The 21,905-nt window shown below is 34.7% G+C and overlaps 4 protein-coding genes across 6 annotated transcripts; 3 read left to right on the forward strand and 1 right to left on the reverse strand.

Annotated features, from left to right (window-relative positions):
- Positions 1-2,191: 2,191 nt before the first annotated feature.
- On the forward strand, positions 2,192-4,283 carry LOC140871608 (metal tolerance protein 1-like). The gene is made up of 2 exons (XM_073274195.1): positions 2,192-2,419; positions 2,761-4,283. Exons 1-2 carry the CDS (start codon positions 2,399-2,401, stop codon positions 3,997-3,999), a joined length of 1,260 nt encoding a protein of 419 aa, XP_073130296.1. The 5' UTR covers positions 2,192-2,398; the 3' UTR covers positions 4,000-4,283.
- A 970-nt stretch (positions 4,284-5,253) lies between these two features.
- On the forward strand, positions 5,254-8,172 carry LOC140872098 (uncharacterized). Its single transcript, XM_073274842.1, has 7 exons — positions 5,254-5,432; positions 5,512-5,601; positions 5,713-5,867; positions 6,657-6,777; positions 7,358-7,477; positions 7,560-7,630; positions 7,787-8,172. The coding sequence occupies exons 1-7, from the start codon at positions 5,334-5,336 to the stop codon at positions 8,028-8,030; spliced, it is 900 nt and encodes a 299-aa protein (XP_073130943.1). The 5' UTR covers positions 5,254-5,333; the 3' UTR covers positions 8,031-8,172.
- A 4,728-nt stretch (positions 8,173-12,900) lies between these two features.
- On the forward strand, positions 12,901-16,968 carry LOC140872146 (alpha,alpha-trehalose-phosphate synthase [UDP-forming] 5). 3 transcript variants are annotated; one of them, XM_073274916.1, is made up of 4 exons: positions 12,901-13,226; positions 13,830-15,915; positions 16,053-16,323; positions 16,507-16,968. In XM_073274916.1, the coding sequence occupies exons 2-4, from the start codon at positions 13,925-13,927 to the stop codon at positions 16,801-16,803; spliced, it is 2,559 nt and encodes an 852-aa protein (XP_073131017.1). In that variant the 5' UTR covers positions 12,901-13,226; positions 13,830-13,924; the 3' UTR covers positions 16,804-16,968. The 3 variants fall into 3 exon arrangements, with proteins under 3 accessions (XP_073131017.1, XP_073131019.1, XP_073131018.1); XM_073274918.1 differs by lacking the exon at positions 12,901-13,226 and adding an exon at positions 13,335-13,667; XM_073274917.1 differs by lacking the exon at positions 12,901-13,226 and having other exon boundaries at positions 13,335-15,915.
- A 908-nt stretch (positions 16,969-17,876) lies between these two features.
- LOC140872147 (uncharacterized membrane protein At4g09580) lies at positions 17,877-21,619 on the reverse strand. Its single transcript, XM_073274919.1, has 4 exons — positions 21,107-21,619; positions 19,222-19,492; positions 18,977-19,147; positions 17,877-18,323 (listed from the first exon to the last, which is right to left on the reverse strand). The coding sequence occupies exons 1-4, from the start codon at positions 21,346-21,348 to the stop codon at positions 18,195-18,197; spliced, it is 813 nt and encodes a 270-aa protein (XP_073131020.1). The 5' UTR covers positions 21,349-21,619; the 3' UTR covers positions 17,877-18,194.
- Positions 21,620-21,905: the final 286 nt, after the last annotated feature.

The raw sequence follows: 21,905 nt of genomic DNA on the forward strand, positions 1-21,905 counted from the left end.
ACTTTGATCGCTAAAGTGCAGATTATTTGATTATATATCTAATCATTTTTCGTAGTTTAATTTCTCCAACATCAATTATGTATATTTTTCATACCGCTGTTGAATTTTGACACTTTACATTCGAAAACCAGTCAACCTTTTTAGAGAGAGAGAGAGATTTGAGAACAGCTTTCAATTTGTCTGTCGGCGGTAATTAAAGGAGTAGTGATGACTGATGAGTCTCCAAATAAATTGATTTTTAATTTTATTTTTAAAGGAAAAAAAACTAGCTTTGACAATAAATTTGGTATTCTTAAGTAATTATTTTATAATATATGTTAAATTCCTCATGTTATAAATATTATATGTATTTTTTAAGTCAATATTTACATATATCGAAGGCTAAGCTACCGCGATAAAAATGGAATCGACAGAATGAGTTGTCAATGGCAGCCTAACTAAATTATATAAGTTTACGAAATTGACAGCAACCAGAGATGTTAAAACCGTTAAATTATATAAAATTGGTTAGGCCTGTCGTATTATATAAAATAAACGGATTGGATTAGTTTTTTTTTTTTTTTTTTTCAATCTACAAAAGAAACAAACCAACTTGTTTTGATAGACTATTTTGACATCTCTAACCACAAGGTGTGTGTATATAGTGTGCGGGGTATTATGGACATAAGCTGCGTTAGCGCCCCACTTATATATATATATATATATATATATAGTTTTGCTATGCTTTTCATCTTCCGTGCCCACCTATGAGATGACAATCATCCAATGAATGAAATGAATCGTATACAAATGATTCATCCAATGGATGATTGTCACGTGGGCATGGAAGTGAGCAACATAACATTATATATATATATATATATATATATATATATATATTTAAAGTCCTTAGTTTGCCTCCCAACATATACTAATAAGTTATTTAATATAAATATAGAATTTTAAATGTATTTGTCTACGCTAATTTTTAGCCTTGAGTTGGGTTTATGATAAGATAAACATAAAATTTGTGTGAAACCGTCTAATAAGTTAATTGTATGAGACAAATAAAATAAGATTTGATTAATTAATTTTTTTATTTTATGTCAAAAGTATTAGTTTTACTCTATGTTTGTTTTATAGTTATTTCATATTGATTCAATAAAATTAATATATCCTGTATATGGAATATGACGATCCTCTTTCAAAGCTAAATTTTCGGTTGAGTTAGATATAATTTCATAGGGTGTTAGTTATCTGGGCGGATAAAATTATTAGAAATTTATTAGTTGTCCGATTAGATAAAATTTATACTACAAAATAAAGCATCAACCCCTTAGAATAACTAACTTGATAATTTAATGTATGTACAAAAATACCCTTATTTATTTCATCCAATAAAATTTGTTGCAATAATTTTATTTCAGTAAATTTAAAAATTAAAATAATTTGTTAATTATAATCAATATCTTATATATTTTCTTAAAAAAACATCTTAGAGATTTTATTTTGAAAAATTTGTGCACGCGAATTATGATTTGCTAGTTCCGGAGAGTTACTGTTGGCAGAAAGTTGGAAGGATCTTTTTGACTGGAATAAAATAAAATAATTTCCTTTTATATTATATACAATATATTGTTTCTAAATAAATAAAATATAACATAAGGCAAACAAGTTCACAACTCTCGAGTGGCGAAGACAGACAGGAATCATCCCAAAAGGTTTTTGAAGATCCCCTCCCAATCTCACTCTCTACAGAGCCAAAGGTACCCTTTTTCCATCCTTGTTCTGCTTCACTCCTATCCATTCATCGATGCATGCCAGCGATTCTCCACTTTTTAGATTTATATTTTTCTTTCACCGTGAGATATGCGAGATCCCGTGTCTGCTAGTTCTTGAGTTGCGTTTGAATCTTATAATTTTTTTTTTTCTTTTGTTTGTTTATGTTCACATGATAATTGTTGATTTATTGTTATAACAATGTTCGCGTTTTAAGAAAAAGTTTCGTTGAAGGGCATGTCTATTTCGTGGAAACGACTCGGCCCTTTTTGTTGTTTAGTACGCATACGTCACGAAACACATTAGAGAAATTATTTATGATTCGTATAAGGTAGCGGGATTTTCTTTTATGCCTTTCTTATCCTGTGTTCATCTCTCTCCGTCCTAATTATTGGTCTGAGGTACTTTAATTAATGTTATTAATTGATCTTTGTTTATTTTTGTTTTGGATGCCTTAGTTTCTGTTTGCTGGATTACCTGGCCGTTCTCGTGAAATTCGTCGTGGATTGTGGATTCTGATTGATGTTCGAACTTATATTTCTGTTGCTATGTGAATTCTTGCCTCTTGTGTGTTCCAGGATTTTATCCTTTATCACAAGTTGAGTCAAAGGTTTCTGCTTGAAGTTCGTGTGGTTGCTTGATGTTCCATTACTTGGAACTGGTACTGACTATGACATCTGGGTTTGCCCCGAATTATTTATACTGCCATCTTATGAACTATAGGATTGATGTTTCATACTTGATGTGGTAATTTCCTGCCAGGACTGGTTCTTGTTATTAGATTTAATAAAAGATTTTCCTGCCAAATTATGTGGATATTATTTTCTCCAACTTTTTGTAGACCCTCTTGTGAAAATTGGTTTCGCATACTGGTTGCTCGATGAGGCTAGCTGACTCAAGATAAATGAATAATCGAGTCTTTCATGGAAAAATTTGTTCTGCAAACTCATTTAGCTAAAATAAGATGAAAATGTGATGAATTTTGTGTTTATATGCATTTAGATGGATACACGAAGTTCAGAACATGGGCATGTCATAGAGGTTTGCGCGGATGTGAGAGCTACAGAGAGGGGTTCTGCAGGGACGAAGGCTTGTGGGGGAGCAGCCTGTGGTTTTTCTGATGCCCAGAGTAGTTCTAAAGATGCCCAAGAACGCTCGGCGTCCATGAGGAAACTCTTGATTGCGGTTGCATTGTGCATACTTTTTATGAGTGTTGAAGTTGTTGGAGGTATCAAAGCCAATAGTCTTGCGATATTGACTGATGCAGCACATCTGCTGTCAGATGTTGCTGCTTTTGCGATTTCTTTGTTTTCATTATGGGCCGGAGGATGGGAAGCTACTCCACGCCAGTCTTACGGGTTTTTCAGAATAGAGATACTGGGGGCACTGGTGTCAATTCAGATGATTTGGCTTCTTGCCGGGATCCTTGTCTATGAAGCCATTTTTCGTCTCATACATGATACAGGTGAAGTCCAAGGATTTTTGATGTTTTTGGTCTCTGCTTTTGGGTTATTAGTCAATGTTATCATGGCTATCTTGCTGGGCCATGATCATGGTCACGGACATGGCCACGATCATGGGCATGGTTCGGGGCACGGCCACGGACATCATGAGCACGACGATCATGATCATGGCTCAGAGGATGCTCACGTGCACCACCATGGAGTCAGCATTACCTACCATGACCCAAGACACTCCAAACATGATGAGCATCACCACATCCATGATGGGGACTCTACGGAACCCTTACTCCAAAATTCAGGTGGAGGTGAAAATGAGTCGAAGAAGAAAAATAAGAAGCAACGGAATATAAATGTTCAGGGGGCTTACCTTCATGTGCTTGGAGATTCCATACAAAGTATTGGGGTTATGATTGGTGGAGCTATCATATGGTATAAACCAGAGTGGAAAATTATTGATCTTATTTGTACCCTCATCTTTTCCATTATCGTGCTGGGAACCACTATTAGGATGCTGCGCAACATTCTTGAGGTTCTTATGGAAAGCACTCCTAGAGAGATTGATGCAACAAGGCTCGAAAAGGGTCTTTGTGACATGGAAGAGGTCGTGGCAGTCCATGAGTTGCATATCTGGGCGATCACCGTGGGAAAAGTTCTATTAGCGTGCCATGTTAAGGTTAAGCCGGATGCTGATGCTGACATGGTGTTGGACAAAGTAATCGACTATATCAAGAGGGAATACAACATCAGTCACGTAACAATTCAAATAGAGAGAGAATAGATCCCGTGAGTCCTTTTTGTGCTGGTGCTGTGTCGAAGTCGTTGGAAGCGGAAATGTTTTCATCTGTAAAACACTATTCTAGCAACCAAGTACTAAAGATACTTGAGTTTTCGGTTTTTACTATGTCCTGCTGCCATTCTTTTAGCTTTCGTGGATTGATTTAGTTTGAGGTAGAACATGAGACCTCACTTGTTGCTATGCCTCTTTCTCAGCTTTGAAACCCGATTTGATTTCTGTAAATTTTGACAAGTTTATGGTGAATGGGGAAAGGTGGTTGTGATGTTTCTACAAAAACTCAAACAATGTGGGATTAGGATGTTACAAATGCTTATATACAAACAAAAAAATGAAAGGGAAAATTGTAACCCATCAAGAACATGAACATGACTACATGAGGCTGTTTGATAAGTATTAGTTCCAGATGAGAAACTAAAATCTAATGATGATCGATTTATTAAGAGAGTGTTTGCAATCACTAAAAAAATTATTGTTAGATTTTGACTTAAAGAAATCACTTTTGTTTGTTTCTTAAACTCAAATTATGTGTTAATTTATGCTTAACTTAATTGAAATTCAAAAGTTAGTCATATGGTGATTATGATTCTCAAAAACTGATTCTAATAAAAAAAATCAATGTTAAAATTACTTTAATCACTTATTTATCAAACACTACCTTAGATTTTCACATTTGTTTCCAAACACTATACCAACTTTTGATTTTTTAAACTTTTTTTTATAATATATAAATTTAATCATTTCTACAAAAACATAATCTTTTGCAAACACTACTCCCTAAGTAGTTGGTGTAGTTGGTGATTGAGATTGTTTTTTTTTTTTTAAATGCTTTTACCTTTTATTTTATAATGAAGTTATGATAATTCATATCATGTCTAGCTAAACGAATGAAGATATATATACTTCTTAACTAAATCTTGAAAACTGTGAAATTATTTCTTAAGGCAGAAATGCGATTAAAACTTTTTATTTTAGGAATTTAATCTAATCTAATCAACTTTATTAAAACTAAATATATATATATATATGAATTTTTTTTATAGGGAAAATTTTAAAAACTATATATAACTGCATAATAAAGTTTTTTTTTTTCTTTTTTTTTTCTTTGCTTCACTGCAGAATAAATATAGATATTTGACTCTAATTACCCTAACGAAAAGTAAACAATTATATAAAAACATGATTTAAAACTGGTGTATTCCAATCTTTTTCTATTATTTTTCTTTCGGGATTCGAGATTTTTTCCCCCAACTCACTCGGTGGTTTTTAGACTTCTCGTTTTTTTTTGGCGGGAAAGAGCGGACGGAGAAGGCGGCTGAATGAGCTCGTCGGTGGAGGTTCCGGACTTGGTGTGTGAAATGGACTGCGTCCAAGGCGTTGTCGATGCCCTCACCTCGGTCCGCTGGAAACGCCATCAAGTATAAATCTCCCCAATTTTCTTTTTTTTTTTTTTTTTTTTCTACAGGCTTGGATCATAAGCGATTATTCTGTGATCAGGATGCTGTTGTGGAAATATCAGAACACGGGATAGTCATAATCGTCGAGGAAACTGCTTGTCTTCAAGCTAAGGTTTACTTACAACGCGAGGTATTCATACATAATTGTTTTTCCTGATAATCAGAGTTTTAATTGTTTTGCAGTAGTTTATTGAGAGAATTGCTTTCGATGTGTTCTGCTTTTGGGGGTTTTATTTTGTAGCTATTTGTTAAGTATGATTACGGAGCTCACGGGAGGCCACGATTTGGGGTGGGCTTAGGGCTCTTTGTTGACTGTCTCAACACATTTTCTGTCCCTGGACGCTCCAACATTCTTGAAATCCGTTATCCGGGGTCTGATATGCAACTTTTGCTCCGGTAATTTCTTTATGCCTCTTCTACTTTATGCTCGTACTTTAATAAAGTTTAATGGAAAAGTTTTGGGCCGGAAAATGCATGAAAATATTGTCTGTGAAGGGTGATGAATGCATGTGTGCCATGAACCTTGTGATTTTAGAGTCGGGTGTCTTGCAACCGTTAGCTGAAGTTAAGCTACTTTCTTGCTTTGGATTATCTTGCCTCGAGGAAGGGGACTCTATCATCAATGTTGATGTCCAAAAAGGATTGCTAGAAACTGATTGGACTTTACTAAAATTTAATGTCAACTGTTGAAAGCATTGGAATACAAGAAGTTTGGTCACTGGTGAATTTCAACTAGATGGAATGAGAAATGGAGAAAACTAGAGAGATGATCAGAGGAAGTAAAAGATGAGATCTCACTCATATAATGAGGATGATTGATGATCTGTGGTCTTGTTTGACACAATATTTTCTGCCAAGCATGGGGGAAATACAACTACAAAGTCGAAATTATAGAAAACTAAGTTTTCCTGTGGTCAATAGGTAAAGAACTAAGATAAAATAATAATTTCCGGTTGATCCCTGAATAATAATGCAACCATTAGCTTTTTGGTTGATCTTGATTTGAGGTTGGACAATTCTTAATAATTTAAAGCCGTTAAGTTTCTCTGTACTGCATCAGTTATACAGTGTTAGTTTGTAAAACCTACCTGAATTTTCATTACAGTTGAACATGATTTATATTTAAGTTAGAATTGCAATGACAGATCGACTCATTATTTGATCTTTCTGCTTCCCCTGTGTTAGATCTGTTGATTCTTCTAATGCTTGCATTTATGCTGAGATGAGGACAAGGATTCCAGAGACAATATCGTGGGACTATAATTTTGAGACTGCTGGAAACACTCCTATGAGCTTCACGGTTAAAGTATTCCTAGTACATTATGCAGTACTCAAGTTACTTTAGAAAGGTTAAAAAACTGTCTTAAAGCTAAATACTCTCTATTAACTAAAATGAGTGTAGAACTCTTGGTCTCTATGGTAAGCTTAATTATTTTGACATGGAACAAGGAGATGATTTCTTATGTTCCTGAAATGGGCTCGAAAATAGGGGTTTCTTGATAAGATTAGATATCTCTTCTTCTTCATTTGCCCCCCTCTTTATTTTTAAAAAAAAAATCTAAGTAGGAGGTGCATGAAATCCTTATCCTTATTAAACAAATGTAAGTTGAGATTCGACATATTTGACTTAAAATTCGAGTTTCTCTTACTCGACTTCACATGGGATTTAAAAAATAAAAAGAAGACAACAGCCATCTGATGCTCTATGAGCCTGAAGTGACATGTTATGCGTGCAGCGGCTAATCAATGAACGGCCACCACAAGGACATTTCAATGACCATATATTGCATATATACAACACTTATGACCATATATATGTTAATGGCTAATATCTTATTTATAGATATGTATCTATCTATACGTATATTTATATTCGTAGTTGATAGTCTGCAGCTCTGAAGGAAGCTATCGATGATCTTGAATGGCCCGGATCAAGCATTCAGATAAATTTACAGCCATCTCCTCCATCTGTTGTCTTCAGAGGTGAAGGACATGGGGACTTGCAGGTAACCCCTAAATCCAGTACTAACAGAAAAATTGCTTCAAGGGCCTGTCATTATATAAAATAATTTGTCACTTATCATGCAGATAGACTTCAACTACTATGCTCATACTGATCTTTTAATTGCCTTCAGTTGTGATCGGCAAATATCTCACAGGTTATTCTCATTTTCTATTCCCTCTTGGCAAAAAAATATTTTGAATGTGTTTACATTGACTCTCTTGATGTTATGCAACATCACCTACAATGTGACACGAGTAAGGTGACAAAATTCTGCTGCTTACTGGTTGGCACCTTAACTTGGTTTGGACAGGTACAAGTACAAATTCCTACGTGCAACAACTTCTAACATCCCGAGCAGTGTAATCCGGGATAATCGAGGGAGCAAGTTTACCATTGGGAGAGGTGGGATGTTGAAAGTTCAGCACCTTGTTTCGGTTGCAAAGCCCAACGTTTCGCATCCTCAGGTTGATTCTGCTGGGTATCAACAACCCAACCGTATTGCTTACATTGAGTTTTTCGTCAAGCCTGAGATAGAGGAAGATAATGATTCTTAAGACCAACTCGCTTCGATTTTGGTCGTGGATGAAGTGCTGTATATTTATTTCTGACCATTCTAATATGTATCATGTGTATGACCTCTTGCTATGCATATTTTGTGTCATGAGATAGAACATTTTAAGGGAAATGAGATTTGCTTTGTTGAATGCATTCCCCGAGGATATTTAACTTCGGCTCGGTTTGGCTTTAAACCAACCCATGATTTTCTTATAACCGAACTTTGCAAACCATGAATTTCGATTTGAATATATGATTATTAAAGATAAAATTAAATAGTTCCATATATATATAAAAAATACTAAATTAACAAAAACTATTATATAGTTTATTTAATATTAATATAATCGGTTTGAAACGGTATTTCTTTTTTTCCGATTTATTTTTCTTCAAAATCTGAGAGCAAATTAATTTTTCTGTTGGTCTGATTGGTTTGATTCAGTTCTCTTGAATAGCAAAGTACTTCCTAATAATAATCGACCTTTTAAATTTTATAATAATTCACGTTGTTTAAAACCATTTAACTAGAAACAAAATAAGGGAATTGAGCTCTTATTTGTTAAATGTATTTTAAAATACGATTTAATGGTAATGGGTATTTTTATATAACTCTTAACTACAGCAATGACGATGTCCCTTCGAAAAAAATAAACATAAAAACTACAACGACGATGCTTAAGGCACACGTAAATAAATATTTTGCGCGCCACCTTGTCACTTTTTTTTTTAATTACTGGACAACTTTACTTCTTTTTTTTTATATACATATAAAAAATAATAATAATAATAATAATTGTACAACACTTGAAGTTTTTACTTTTGACATCACAAGTTATGAACTAAACAGTTTCAAATTTTTAAAACAAGTTATTTGTGTTTGGGATCAACATCAACAAAATAATTCTTATAAATTTATAATGACGAGTCTTATATTTATGTTGATGGATCACTTTCCTGGATGTGTCCAAGCTTCGAGTTGGCGACTACGGGTGATATGTTACGATCCATCCACCTATGGTAGCCAAAACATATTTTGATCATTTTGTTTTATATATGGTTACATATTTATTTATTTCCTTTTTTTTTGTCTCCTATGATTTCAATTTAAAAAATTAATAATAAAATGATTGGTGGAAATCAAGGCCCGATTTATATCTCAAACCAATGGACTCATATGTGAGCCCCATTTTTTTTTTAGATTACAATTACAATCTGTAACTTTAGAATACAACGATTTTTTTTAGCTCGAATTTGATCGGTCTTAAATGGACAAGTGACAATAAATGTAATGGGCGGAATGAAATGTCAATCAGTGCCTTTAATTTTGAGGCTATATATTAAAGTTCATTTTCCAGAAATACATAATCCCATGTTTGGAGTATAATTGTGTCTCCACTGTTACCTGTCATCTTCGCAACAACTATTCTTACCTCTTAGCTTCCATTAGAATTTATGGACCAATTCTGTTTTGGACACCAAATATTACCGCCGACACAAATTCACTTGACATTTTGATTTGTAAAGACGATGCAATCAATTAAATGTGCTGAAAATGATTTTCAACCTAACAAGAATGAACGAATTTTGTAGTTTATCTCTAATTGAAATCTTTCAACTACATTTATATATGCGCGTTGATGCGGCCATGTTGGGATTTTGATTTATTTTTTTTGGGGGGTCATTAATGAACTATTATTTCATGTAATTAAGGTATACTACAAAATTTATCCCATGAGAAGGAAGAAATTGATTCTTTTAATTGAGGATGTGGGGTTTTCAATTTTGAGTATTAATTTCTAAAGATAAAAATGTTCTTGCAATTGATCCAATAATATACTCGAGAAAATAATGGACATTTTGCAATAATAATGAATTTTAGAAGATTTAATTAACAACTTTACCTTCAATAATGATATATTTAATCGCGAATATATATAATATATATACAATAGTGGAATATTCAGTGCAAATTGAGACAAACAAGAAATGAAGAAAACGATGTTTGCCGCTGGGAATCAATTTTATTGTCTTGTCAACCCATAAGTTTTAACCGATCCATCAAATAGTTTAACCCTTAAAATATCAGAAATCATTGTGCATTAAATCAATGTATAACACTTTGGTCCCCAGTTTCCTAAACTAACGAAAGAGAAATGTTGGGCGTTTTGTCTTTATTCGTAATAAATTATTGTTTTTGCGCACGCATACACACATATAAGTTTGATAAGCTGGACACCCAAATAGGCACAATGTGAATACTCTTTTATGTGTTATTTACTTATTGAATGTGATGAAGTATATATAAAGCATATACATCTAATTGGTGTATCTTGTTAAAGCTCACATAAGTGTTCCTAGTTGGATAATTCAGCCTTGCTTTCCAAACAGACGGGCTAGGTTGGAAATTTCCAATTGGACTGTCGATCAGCCCGACCCACCTCATATAAATTAAAATTAGGTAGCTCATCGGGTTGATCCACCTGTCAAATAGGTGGATTGATCGAGAAATTCTCATCTCGATCGACCAGATGACATACTAGTCTATTCTTCCATATATGCCAAATGATGAGCTGTGACGGGTTACGATTTGATTTATTCCGTCATCTCACTTTGACGACTTTATAGACTGATAAATTCTTGATTTGTACTTCATCGTTATTTATAACAAATTATAGTGTTGGTTGTAACTTGTAAGGATTCATAAATTTGCTTTACTGGAAGCTCGTGGGTGGGGAAAAAATAAATTCAGTCAACCAAAACCCTATCAGTTAAGTAGTAGAATCCTACGAAGTGGTAGAAGCCAACTTAACTAATTAGCAAATATAATTAAGGTATTGTTTTGTAATGCTTTAAGCACTTTTGAACTTTTTCTTCGCAAAATTTGAAAAGTTTGTCAAAAAAATAAAATAAAACTCAAAAATGCTTTTTAGAAACTTTTCAAAACACTAACTAAATCTGCGAAAAAACCTCTTTTTTTTTTCTTTGACATGAGCCAAGAAACTTTTGATAAAGAGGAACTAATTTAGCTTCTTTTTTTAAAATTTTTTTGAAAAATGGGGAAATTTATTTATATGTAATTGATAGGGCTCTTGTAGTATAAATATGGGGTTTTAGTTCAGAATAAGGTTTTATCTAATTCTTTAATAATAAAGATGTATGATACATGTGACGATACTTGTCACAACTGAGTTAACAATTGATTATCTTTTGTTCTGAAATATGTGTTAAGATTGCGTTTAAACTAGAGAAAGTATTTAAGGGAGATTTGAAATGACTCAATGTTGGGATGAATTTTAAATTCTATCATAATCACTAAAAAAACAACTATTTGAGATTTGATATGTATTATCCGGTGAATTTGTCAAAATAAAAAAAAAAATTTGTTATTATTGATTTGGAATCCATATATCTAAATGCAACCTATATAATATCTCATAGATAAGGTAGAAGAGGATTGATATTTAGTGTTAGAACATATGTAGAATCGGAAATGTTACCTTTATAGGACAGTATCTTAAAGGTGCATCCAATAGTATATATTTATCAATACATGTGACGTTCATTGATTTTTTGGTGGACTCCACACTTTTTTTTTTTGAGTAGTGAAAGATTGTTACAATTGAGTCTCAGATCTCATATCTCATCTCAAACTTGAGATGTTACCATATTGGTGTTAGAATACAATACAAGCCATCAACGACCCACATCTATTATTAAATATTCATATTTGGATAACTTAAAGTTGTATCCTAAATGAAATTTTAGGATAAAATATCTAAATGCAACCTAATATCTCAAAGATAAGGTGGAAGAGGATTGACATTTAGTGTTAGAACATATGAAGAGTCGAAAATGTTACCTTTATAGGACATTATCTTAAATGTGCATCTAATAGTGGATATTTATCAATACATGTATCATTTTATTATTTTTTGGTGGACTTCACACTTTTTTTTGAGTGAGGAGAAAATTTGTTATAATTGGGTCTCAGACCTCAGACTTCGTCTCAAACTTGAGATATTGGTGTCAAATGAACTACAACTCATCGACGACCTCACATCTATTATTAAATATTCACATTTGGATATACCATTAAAGTTGTATCCTAAAGATGAAATGAAATTTCCTGATAAAATATCAATTTTCGTTCATCATAATATTTTTTGACTTCTAAATTAATTTTGAATTTGTTGAGGCCTTGGTGATTAGCAATTATTTTACGTGTTATTTGTCGTTATTGAAATTTTGGCAGTGTAGGATGCTGCATTTACACATTAATCCCTCATTGTCGGACACCCTAAATTCAAATATATACTATATCATATTATTGTGAATGAATGAATTAATTTAATAAAAACCTTTTGTATCTCATCATCATATCATCAAATACTTATTGGTCCACAATGATCGTGAAAATAATAAATTTCAACTCCAAACTTTTCATGAGTTTTTTTATTACTAATATACTCACTATTATTTAATAATGTATATATGAAACTAAAAGTTTTATGTTAATACAAATTATCTAAAATATATATACAAAAATTATAAGAAACATTTTGTATCATGGCAGAAGTATGTATTAAATAAAATATCCCCAAGGAATACCAATGAGGCAACGATGAACTAAATTTGTGTAACAAAAATCAATAAATTATATGTTTAATATATACAAAATGAAAAGTATTTTTCTTTTTTTAAAAAAACTTTTTTTAAAAAAAGTATTAATTAAATCAAGCAAGGAACAAATTTATTCCAACTGAATACACATGACTTTCGAGGAGCGATTGCATGCAACGTCTTCGACAATTGTTAGGTAACGACAATTATATGACCCTTAACCATAGTTAATTACAATGGACAAAAATTTCTAGCTCAGTGTTGAGTTTCTTCCTTCTTGGCTTTCATTACCCTTTCGATAATTCCCACCTTTTCTCTCTTCTTACATTTCTGTGCTTCAGGAAAATAATCCGCCCCTGCATAAAGATACAATCTTTTGTGGGTTGTAATATATTGTATCATAGATATGTGGTAACGAATATTACCAAATAATAAACAAGCAAAAGGGTGTTAAAAAAGAAATATTTTCTTGATGCCACTGGAGGAGCTAGAAAATGGGAATCTGATCTGGGATATATATTTTTAGTGGGAATCTTTGGTGTTTTTGAGGTGCCTTTTCTTCCTGTCTTGCAAAGGTAAACGCTTCTATACCACTCTAATTGGTTGCTGCATATATATATTTTTTTTGTTTATTTTCAATTTTCTCTAAGATTATTGCCACTTTCGTGGCCACTTGTAACAGTATTTCATGCTTTTTTAATGCTTTCACTGGGTTTTTGAGCTTGCTCATGGTCCCTTCAGTCGACAAGTTGCCACTCTCCACATTTTAAGAACCCTTCTTTATTGATGGAAGATGGGCTGATTAATTTATTGATTTCTGATCATCAAAGTTACCGCCTTTAACCGACAGATTTGCTGCGGATATTTCGAATGCTGCGTTGATTTTTGTTCATTTTGATGCCTGGTTTTTGTTTACGATCTGGTTGATGTGGTCATGTGGAGCTTGTTTAATGTAGTTCTTAGTTGATTTAGATTTATGCATAACTGTATCGGTATGAAGTTTTAATCTTTGAGGTGTAAGTTTTTCATTTCTTTATCTGCTAATTTTCGGTATAGGAGTACTTTATCATCTATTCTGCTTTTGGATTTTATTTTTTTTAAAAAAAAAATTTGTGGGTTTGTCTGGTTCTGTCAATTAATGTTCCTCCCTCGTTTCTTTCATCTGGTTTTGTTTGTAGAGTTCAGATTTCGATCAAATAATTAAAGTGGGGAGTGCTCGAACTAACAATACCAGCTGGTCTAATTACTATACATATATACTTCTCTTCAAGTAATGGTTTCAAGATCATACTCAAATTTATTGGATCTTAACTCGGGTGGTTCACCGAGCTTCACTCGTGGGGCGAAAAAATTGTCCCGAGTCGCAACCGTGGCAGGGGTGTTATCCGAGCTAGACGATGAAAGTAGGAGTACTGGATCAGATGTTCCCTCATCTATATCTCAAGATCGTGTGATTATTGTGGGAAACCAACTCCCACTTCGTGCACATCGCAGGGAGTCGGGTGGTAATGAGGCGTGGGAGTTCAGTTGGGACGAGGATTCTCTTCTTCTACAGCTAAAAGATGGGCTGGGAGAAGATGTGGAAGTGATTTACGTGGGTTGTCTGAAAGAAGAAATTGATCCTAGTGAACAAGAAGATGTTGCTCAAACTTTACTAGAAACCTTCAAATGTGTCCCGGCCTTCATCCCACTTGAACTTTTCAGTAAATTCTACCATGGATTCTGCAAACAGCACCTCTGGCCTTTATTTCACTACATGCTTCCTCTATCTCCAGATCTTGGCGGCAGGTTCGATCGTTCCCTGTGGCAAGCTTACGTCTCTGTGAACAAAATATTTGCTGACAAAGTCATGGAAGTGATCTCTCCTGATGATGATTTTGTGTGGGTGCATGATTACCATTTGATGGTATTGCCTACATTTCTCAGAAAGAGGTTTAATAGAGTGAAGCTTGGGTTTTTCCTCCACAGTCCGTTCCCATCATCGGAGATATATAGAACTCTGCCTGTAAGAGTTGAACTTCTACGAGCACTATTGAACTCTGATCTTATCGGATTCCACACGTTTGATTACGCGAGACATTTCCTTTCTTGTTGTAGTAGGATGCTGGGGGTATCCTACCAATCTAAACGTGGTTATATAGGGCTCGAGTACTACGGCCGGACAGTCAGCATCAAAATACTTCCGGTTGGGGTACACATGCGCCAACTTTGCTCGGTGCTGGCTCTTCAAGAAACCGAGTCTAAGGTAGCAGAATTACGCGATAAATTTAAGGGTCGGACTGTTCTTCTTGGAGTTGATGACATGGACATATTTAAAGGAATTAGCCTGAAGCTTCTGGCCTTTGAACAACTTCTTAACCAACATCCTGATAAAAGAGGAAAGGTTGTGTTGGTTCAAATTGCAAATCCTGCTAGAGGCCGTGGAAGAGACGTGCAGGAGGTTCAGTCGGAAACTTATGCTACTGTTACAAGAATTAATGAGGGTTTTGGGGAACCAGGATATGAGCCAGTGGTTTTGATCAATACCTCGCTTCATTTCTACGAGCGTTTAGCGTACTATGTTATTTCCGAGTGTTGTCTTGTCACAGCAGTGAGAGATGGAATGAACTTGATACCATATGAGTATGTTGTATGCAGACAAGGAACTGAGAAGCTGGATGAAATATTGGGCTTGAATCGGTCAGTGCCAAAGAAAAGCATGCTGGTTGTTTCTGAATTCATCGGATGCTCCCCATCGCTCAGTGGTGCTATTCGAGTTAATCCATGGAACATAGATTCTGTGGCAGAATCCATGGATTCTGCTATGATATTCCCTGAGCAAGAAAAACAAATGCGGCACGATAAGCACTATAAGTATGTTAGCAGTCATGATGTTGCTTACTGGGCTCATAGCTTTATGCAAGATCTCGAAAGAACATGTCAAGACCATGTAAGGAGGAGGTGCTGGGGTATCGGGTTTGGTTTAGGATTTCGCGTGATTGCCTTGGATCCAAGTTTCGGCAAGCTGTCCGTTGAACATATTGTATCGGCATATAAGAGGACCAAGAACCGTGCAATTCTTTTGGACTATGACGGCACAATGACGGTGCAGAGTGCTGTTGATATAAATCCAAACGTCGAGTCTATTCAAATTTTGAATAGTTTGTGCAGAGACCCAAAGAATGTGGTTTTTGTTGTCAGTGGGAAGAAGAAAGAGATCTTAACGCGATGGTTTGGTCCCTGTGAAAACCTGGGCATCGGCGCAGAGCATGGCTATCTTGTGAGGTAAAAAATTGTCATGTTATGTCTGGAAGGGAATTTTTCTTGTGTTCCAACTTCCAAATCAAAGATGCTTCCATATTTTAAGATAAAGAAACATGTGCTATAGAAACATTGAAAACTCAAAACTATTTCCTTTTCAGGAATCGCAATGCAGAATGGGAGACTTGTGTTGCTGTTACAGATTTCTACTGGAAGCAGATTGCTGAACCGGTGATGCAGTTATATACAGAAACAACTGATGGTTCTTTTATTGAACCAAAAGAGAGTGCGCTTGTCTGGAACTACCAACTCGCGGACCCGGATTTTGGGTCATGTCAAGCTAAGGAGCTTCTTGATCATCTAGAAAGTGTTCTGGCAAACGAACCTGTTTCAGTCAAGAGTGGCCAACATATTGTCGAAGTAAAGCCACAGGTTAGCATACATGCAGTTTGTACTGTCTTTTTAGCATTCTTTATTATTTCCTTATAAACTTCATGTTAATTTGAGAAACCTTAGTACATTTGTTGAGGGAGATTTGCAGAAAACATGGGACAATCCCCTGTTCTTCGGATCCCATATTATTTCCGGTTCTTTACGTTGCTTTTTCTTCGTCAGGGCGTGAACAAAGGCCTAGTAGCTGATAGAATGCTGGCAACAATGGGACAGCGGGAAGTGCTTCCTGATTTTGTGCTTTGCATAGGAGACGACCGGTCTGATGAGGACATGTTCGAGGTGATAACGAGTGCCATGGCTGATGCGTCTCTTTCTCCGGTTGCTGAAGTTTTCGCATGCACTGTCGGGCAAAAGCCGAGCAAGGCCAAGTACTACTTAGACGACACTGCTGAGATCTTGAGAATGCTTCAAGGTCTTGCGGATGCTTCTGAGCTATCTGCTAAAATATCTGTTAGCTAGTAGTCTCTTGAGATTGAAGTATTCTTTGTGAATGGAACGTTTTTCATGGAGATGTTCACTTTTGGGGTTCGTTTAGTCTGCTGCTGTAAATTGGAGTTGTTGTAGTGTATTTTGCTTGAATGAGTTTGTAATTTTTAGAGTGTAAATGATGCATAATAACTACCAGCACTTCATATATGTCTACACCAATCACCTCCCAGTGAATGTTAATCGACTTTCATGTTTAATAATAAACAAAAAATATAAACTGAGATTGAAAACTTATTACAAAGTTATTAATTTTTGCATTTATGAACTTAACAATGCATTGATTTAGAGGTTATAAAATTTATTTATTCATCTTGAATGGATAATTGTCTTTTATGAAAATGAATCTGATCTTTTCTAAAAAAAAAATAAAAAATGAATTTGATTTAAATTTAAAATGGATGAAGGAGTATTGGAAATTTGGAAACGGCGAAAGCTTTTTGGCTTCTCCTAAAATACTCCGTCTTCCACACTCTGTTAACTTTCAGTTCCTAATGGTTTTATTAGTACTTCCTCCGTCTCAATTATATAATCCACGTTTCTTTTTTTGTTTATCCCAAATACATAATCATATACCATATTTAGTAATATTTTTTTATACTCATTTACTAATATACTCCTATTAACTACACATTAAAAATTATGCAATTATTTTTTAATACATTAAATAGGGATAAAATAAAAAGTTTTTATAAAATTTACTTTTCCAATAATTTTTTCTTAATCTGTGTGAAAAAAAAATAAGACTATGTATTTGATACGAAAAAAGTATTATTATTAGGGTAAATAAATAATTATTATCTTGCATTCCATCTTCAGTTCATCACCCCCTCCATTTGAGGTGAACATCGAAAACATGAAGAGCCTTTGAAGTCCACAAACGGCTCGTGCGTTAAGGTTTAGACACATTGTTCACCAACCGGCCAAGCCTTGGCTCGTGTTGAGCTGCAAGGACTTAACCTCATCGGACCCAGGGATGCTACGGACACTATGCGTGCCTAAACCTTGTCGATTTGGCTCACTCAACATTATGCATCACAACACAGTTGACAAAGGAACACTACTAAACATAACCATTTCAACATGAAATACACAAAACGGACAAAAGAGAATACTACTGGTACCCTCTTAGAATGATACAACACGAGAGAAGACTCTTTTTTTCACATGACATAATAACATAACAACAATTTATTTACCATTGATGCTCAATGTTGTCCATGCAAGTTTCCAGCCAATGTTAGAAAGTTCTTAACACCTCTTGTAGTTTTCATCAAATGGTGCTTACTCATCAGTCATCCGCGATTCCCAAGGTAGAGTTCATTGGAGCAAACAATCGAGTGGATCCCAGCTGTCGGGTAGCATCAAGATTCGCTTTTGTTGCCCAATAATGTGGGAGTGACTGTTATTACCCCGATGACGAACATGATGGCAATAGACTGGATGTCATAGAGATCACCAACTGATTGCAACTCACCTAGCGTAATTCCAGCCTACACAAGCCCAGATGGTTACTAATCCGTATGTGCTATATTGAATATCGAAATTCAGATTTAAAAGAAACGCATATCAGCAAGTGGAGTGACAGTTAACGTTTGATCGACATTATTGTAACCAAGTTTTTGCCTTTGCATCTCTTACACTTCTACACTATGTTGGATTCATGATTTTCTGGAGGAAAGTGAAACGGAGATGCAAAATCAATGAAGTACGATTATCATGTACTTCTTGCCAAGCAAAAACAACCTCAATATATATGGATATATTGAACTATAAAAGCGAACGAAGATTTAACAAAAGCATATTGCAGAAGATATTCATGAAAGAATTTGCTTCATATTTTCCTTTATCATGAAGCAAATAACATAGTTTCCTTATTTGTCATATGGAATCTGAAGAATCTCAAATTTCATTATTTTGTCAATCTCAAATTTCATTATTTTGTCATCAATTTCCTACCCTCTCGACAATCTTCACTATTTCCTACAAAGATGAAAGAGTATAATTATAATGCCAGAATTTTTTTTAAAAAAATATTATGCCAGAATGTTAATATGTCCACCCAGAAGCGCTTCCAATAATAGAGATATGACTAAAAGCATCCAACTAAACAAGAGTAGTATAGCGAGAAGTGGAGAAGTGATACCCGAACAGTAACAAATGCTGCAGGGATGAGCCCAATGGAGGTAGCCAAGAAGAATATATGATATGGGACATCAACAATTGGTGAAGCAAAATTTATAAATGTATTTGGAAGCGTAGGGGTCACTCTAAGGAAAAGCATGTAGTTGAGCAACCGCTGACGTCTTTTAGCAACCTGAGCATGAAAAACCTTATTTATTCCAATAGATGTTACGAAGGAAAAGATAACTCAAGTGTGTCAAAAGTTACCTGGGACTGGAAAAAAGTTAATTTGTCAGGCCAAAGAGAGAAGACAAGTGGTCGGCCAACTAATTTAGATAAAAAGTAGCAAGAAGATGCACCGGCAGTAGCTGCGAATACAACAAGAACTACACCTTTGACGACCCCAAAAAGTGCACCAGCAAGCAAGGACATAAAAACTGTTCCTGGGATCATAAAGGTCTGCATAAAAATGTAGACCAGATTGTACCCCACAAGAACCTGTAAGGTGTAGTCCCTTGTATAACTCTCCAAGTCATCCCTTCGGAAAAAGGAGAAGTAAAAGTAATAAGCATCACACAGATCAGGAGTGTTATCCTTAAAAAAATTTAAACAGTATTATTCAGCCAAAAAAAAAACTTAACCAAAATTACAACATAGAACAAAAGGCAAAGAAAATGAGCCAACAAATATAACAAGAAAATGAAAAATGACTCAAATTACCAGACTGAGTCCTGAACAGAATGCATATTCCAGTGCATGTGCTCTCTACCAAATTTGTTCTGTGTATATGGGCATGCAGGAGCTACACATTTTGCTCAGTTAACCAAAACTTTGAGCAAATACAGAACGAGTGTAACAAAAATCTGATGAGATTGATCACCGTTTTATTCCGATACAACCAACAAGCGAGACTAAATTATAGATATAACATGACGTAAAAATAAGCCAGAAGGTGAAATTGAAGCACAACAGAGAAATAGAAAATTGTTGAAGATGATTTTAACTTCTTGGTGATTGAAATTCAAATGAACCGTTATATCAAACCTTTTGAAGCTCACTGACACTCAAATTTCCAGAGTGACTAGTTGGAGTATATAAATAGAAATGACAAAAAATTTTATGAAGGTGCTGATAGTCGTGCTTCATGATGCATCATTCAAGAAACTAGAAAGCACTTTAATTCAGTCTCAATGACATTCTCTTTCCTCCATATCAACCAAATTGTAGTTACAGAGAAGCCATAAAATATTTCATATCGCTTTTCCTCCTCATTCTGACTAACAAAAGTAACTTCTGTGATATATTGCACAAATTTCTGAACTTGACTTCATTCTTGATGCAATTACCAAGCTATATACCTTTACAGCATTTACCAATGTCCTTGCAAGGCTAATCCTTTATGCAGTTAGTGAGTGACTGGGACAAAAATATGTCCTCGTAATCCATTTCTCACAATTCACAAAAACTGCATCTAAACTACATTCTTTCAAACCCGAATTCATGCAAGTGATTTCTTTGTTATTTTTTACTCCTCATTTGACATAAGGAAAAGTAAACCTGTAGCAACAAATGAAGCACACTTCTTTTAAAATATTTATGATTCATCACACAAACAATGTGGAAGAAACTTCCAAGAAAGTCACCAATAATTTTATTCCATAAGTACATTTTTGTTCGAAGTTCCAACACCTGACTATGAGAAATCGCATAGATTAGTCTCATACTGAAAATCTTGCAACCACACAACTATAAGTTACCATTAAAGGTTAGATGAAACCGAATAGACAGAAAGCACCAGCATGCATCTGTATATCAAAATGGTAACTTCACCCTTATGTTGAAGCGGAAGAACACAAGATGGGAAATCAAAATATATATAAAAAAAACCTACTTCAAAAAGCAAAAAAAAAAAAAAGAAGAAAAAAAAGAACAGCCTCTTTTCAGCTAATGTAACCTGATCTCAAGTTCCCAAATGCATAATTATTTCCACAATTCAGATCAGATAAATAGCCAATCAATTTTACAAGTATACCAGCTTAACTAAATATAAGATCTAGACACCACCAACATTAATGAATAACAAATATCCCGATAATTTTTTATTTTTTTTAAAAGAAAAGAAAATAAAGCAGCTACTAAAAATTCTGAAAACCTGAGGATCTGGAGGTCTTCGAGAGTACGAGGAAGCTTAAGAAAGCTGTAATCAGATGCGGGCATCGTCAAGTAAAGCCCCAATAGCCCCAAGACAAATCCCAACACGACGCCGCTCACCGCCATCACCTCCCACATCGTCAGCGGGAACTTCCCCGATCTAGCTTCATTTCTCTCCCTAATTACAGCACTGACATTCCCAGATTTTGACAATGACACCGTCGTTTCCGATTCAGTTTCCATATTCTCGAACCCAAAAATTCAAACCAATCGAAAACAAAGCTCGGGCGTCGCTTTTTCTTATCTGGGTTGTTGAAAAGTACCGACTTTAGAAACAAGAAACTAAGAGACAATACATTCAAACATACATGCACGTATGGGTAGCACAAATTATGTGAATTTGTTCAATTATTGAAAATTTTGTGAAAAATCAACGAAGAGGTGGAGAGGATGAGTGCTTTCTTCTTCGTTGCTTTCTAGACACTCTCCCTCCCACCCTTTATTCTTTCCATAAAATTTCAGGCGTGAGTTAAATGTGAGTTATTGTGCCTTTGTCCATATATAGGCACTGGACAAGAGACGTGCTTCGAATATTCCTTCATTCCTTTACATACAAAGCAAGTAACAAATGACATTACTATATTATTCCTTGGCCTAAACTCGTTTCATTTTTTTGGTAGAAAATGTGGGAAAAGATTTTGGGATGAATAAAAACTAATTTTGTTTTTGTTTTACGAGTGAATGTCTTAGGTTGAGATATTTGCTTAGTGTGGTTTACCGCTAACTTAGTTTGCACGCTA

This window comes from Henckelia pumila, unplaced genomic scaffold (assembly GCF_033568475.1).
Source record: "Henckelia pumila isolate YLH828 unplaced genomic scaffold, ASM3356847v2 CTG_461:::fragment_3, whole genome shotgun sequence".
Classification (NCBI taxonomy): Eukaryota; Viridiplantae; Streptophyta; class Magnoliopsida; order Lamiales; family Gesneriaceae; genus Henckelia; species Henckelia pumila.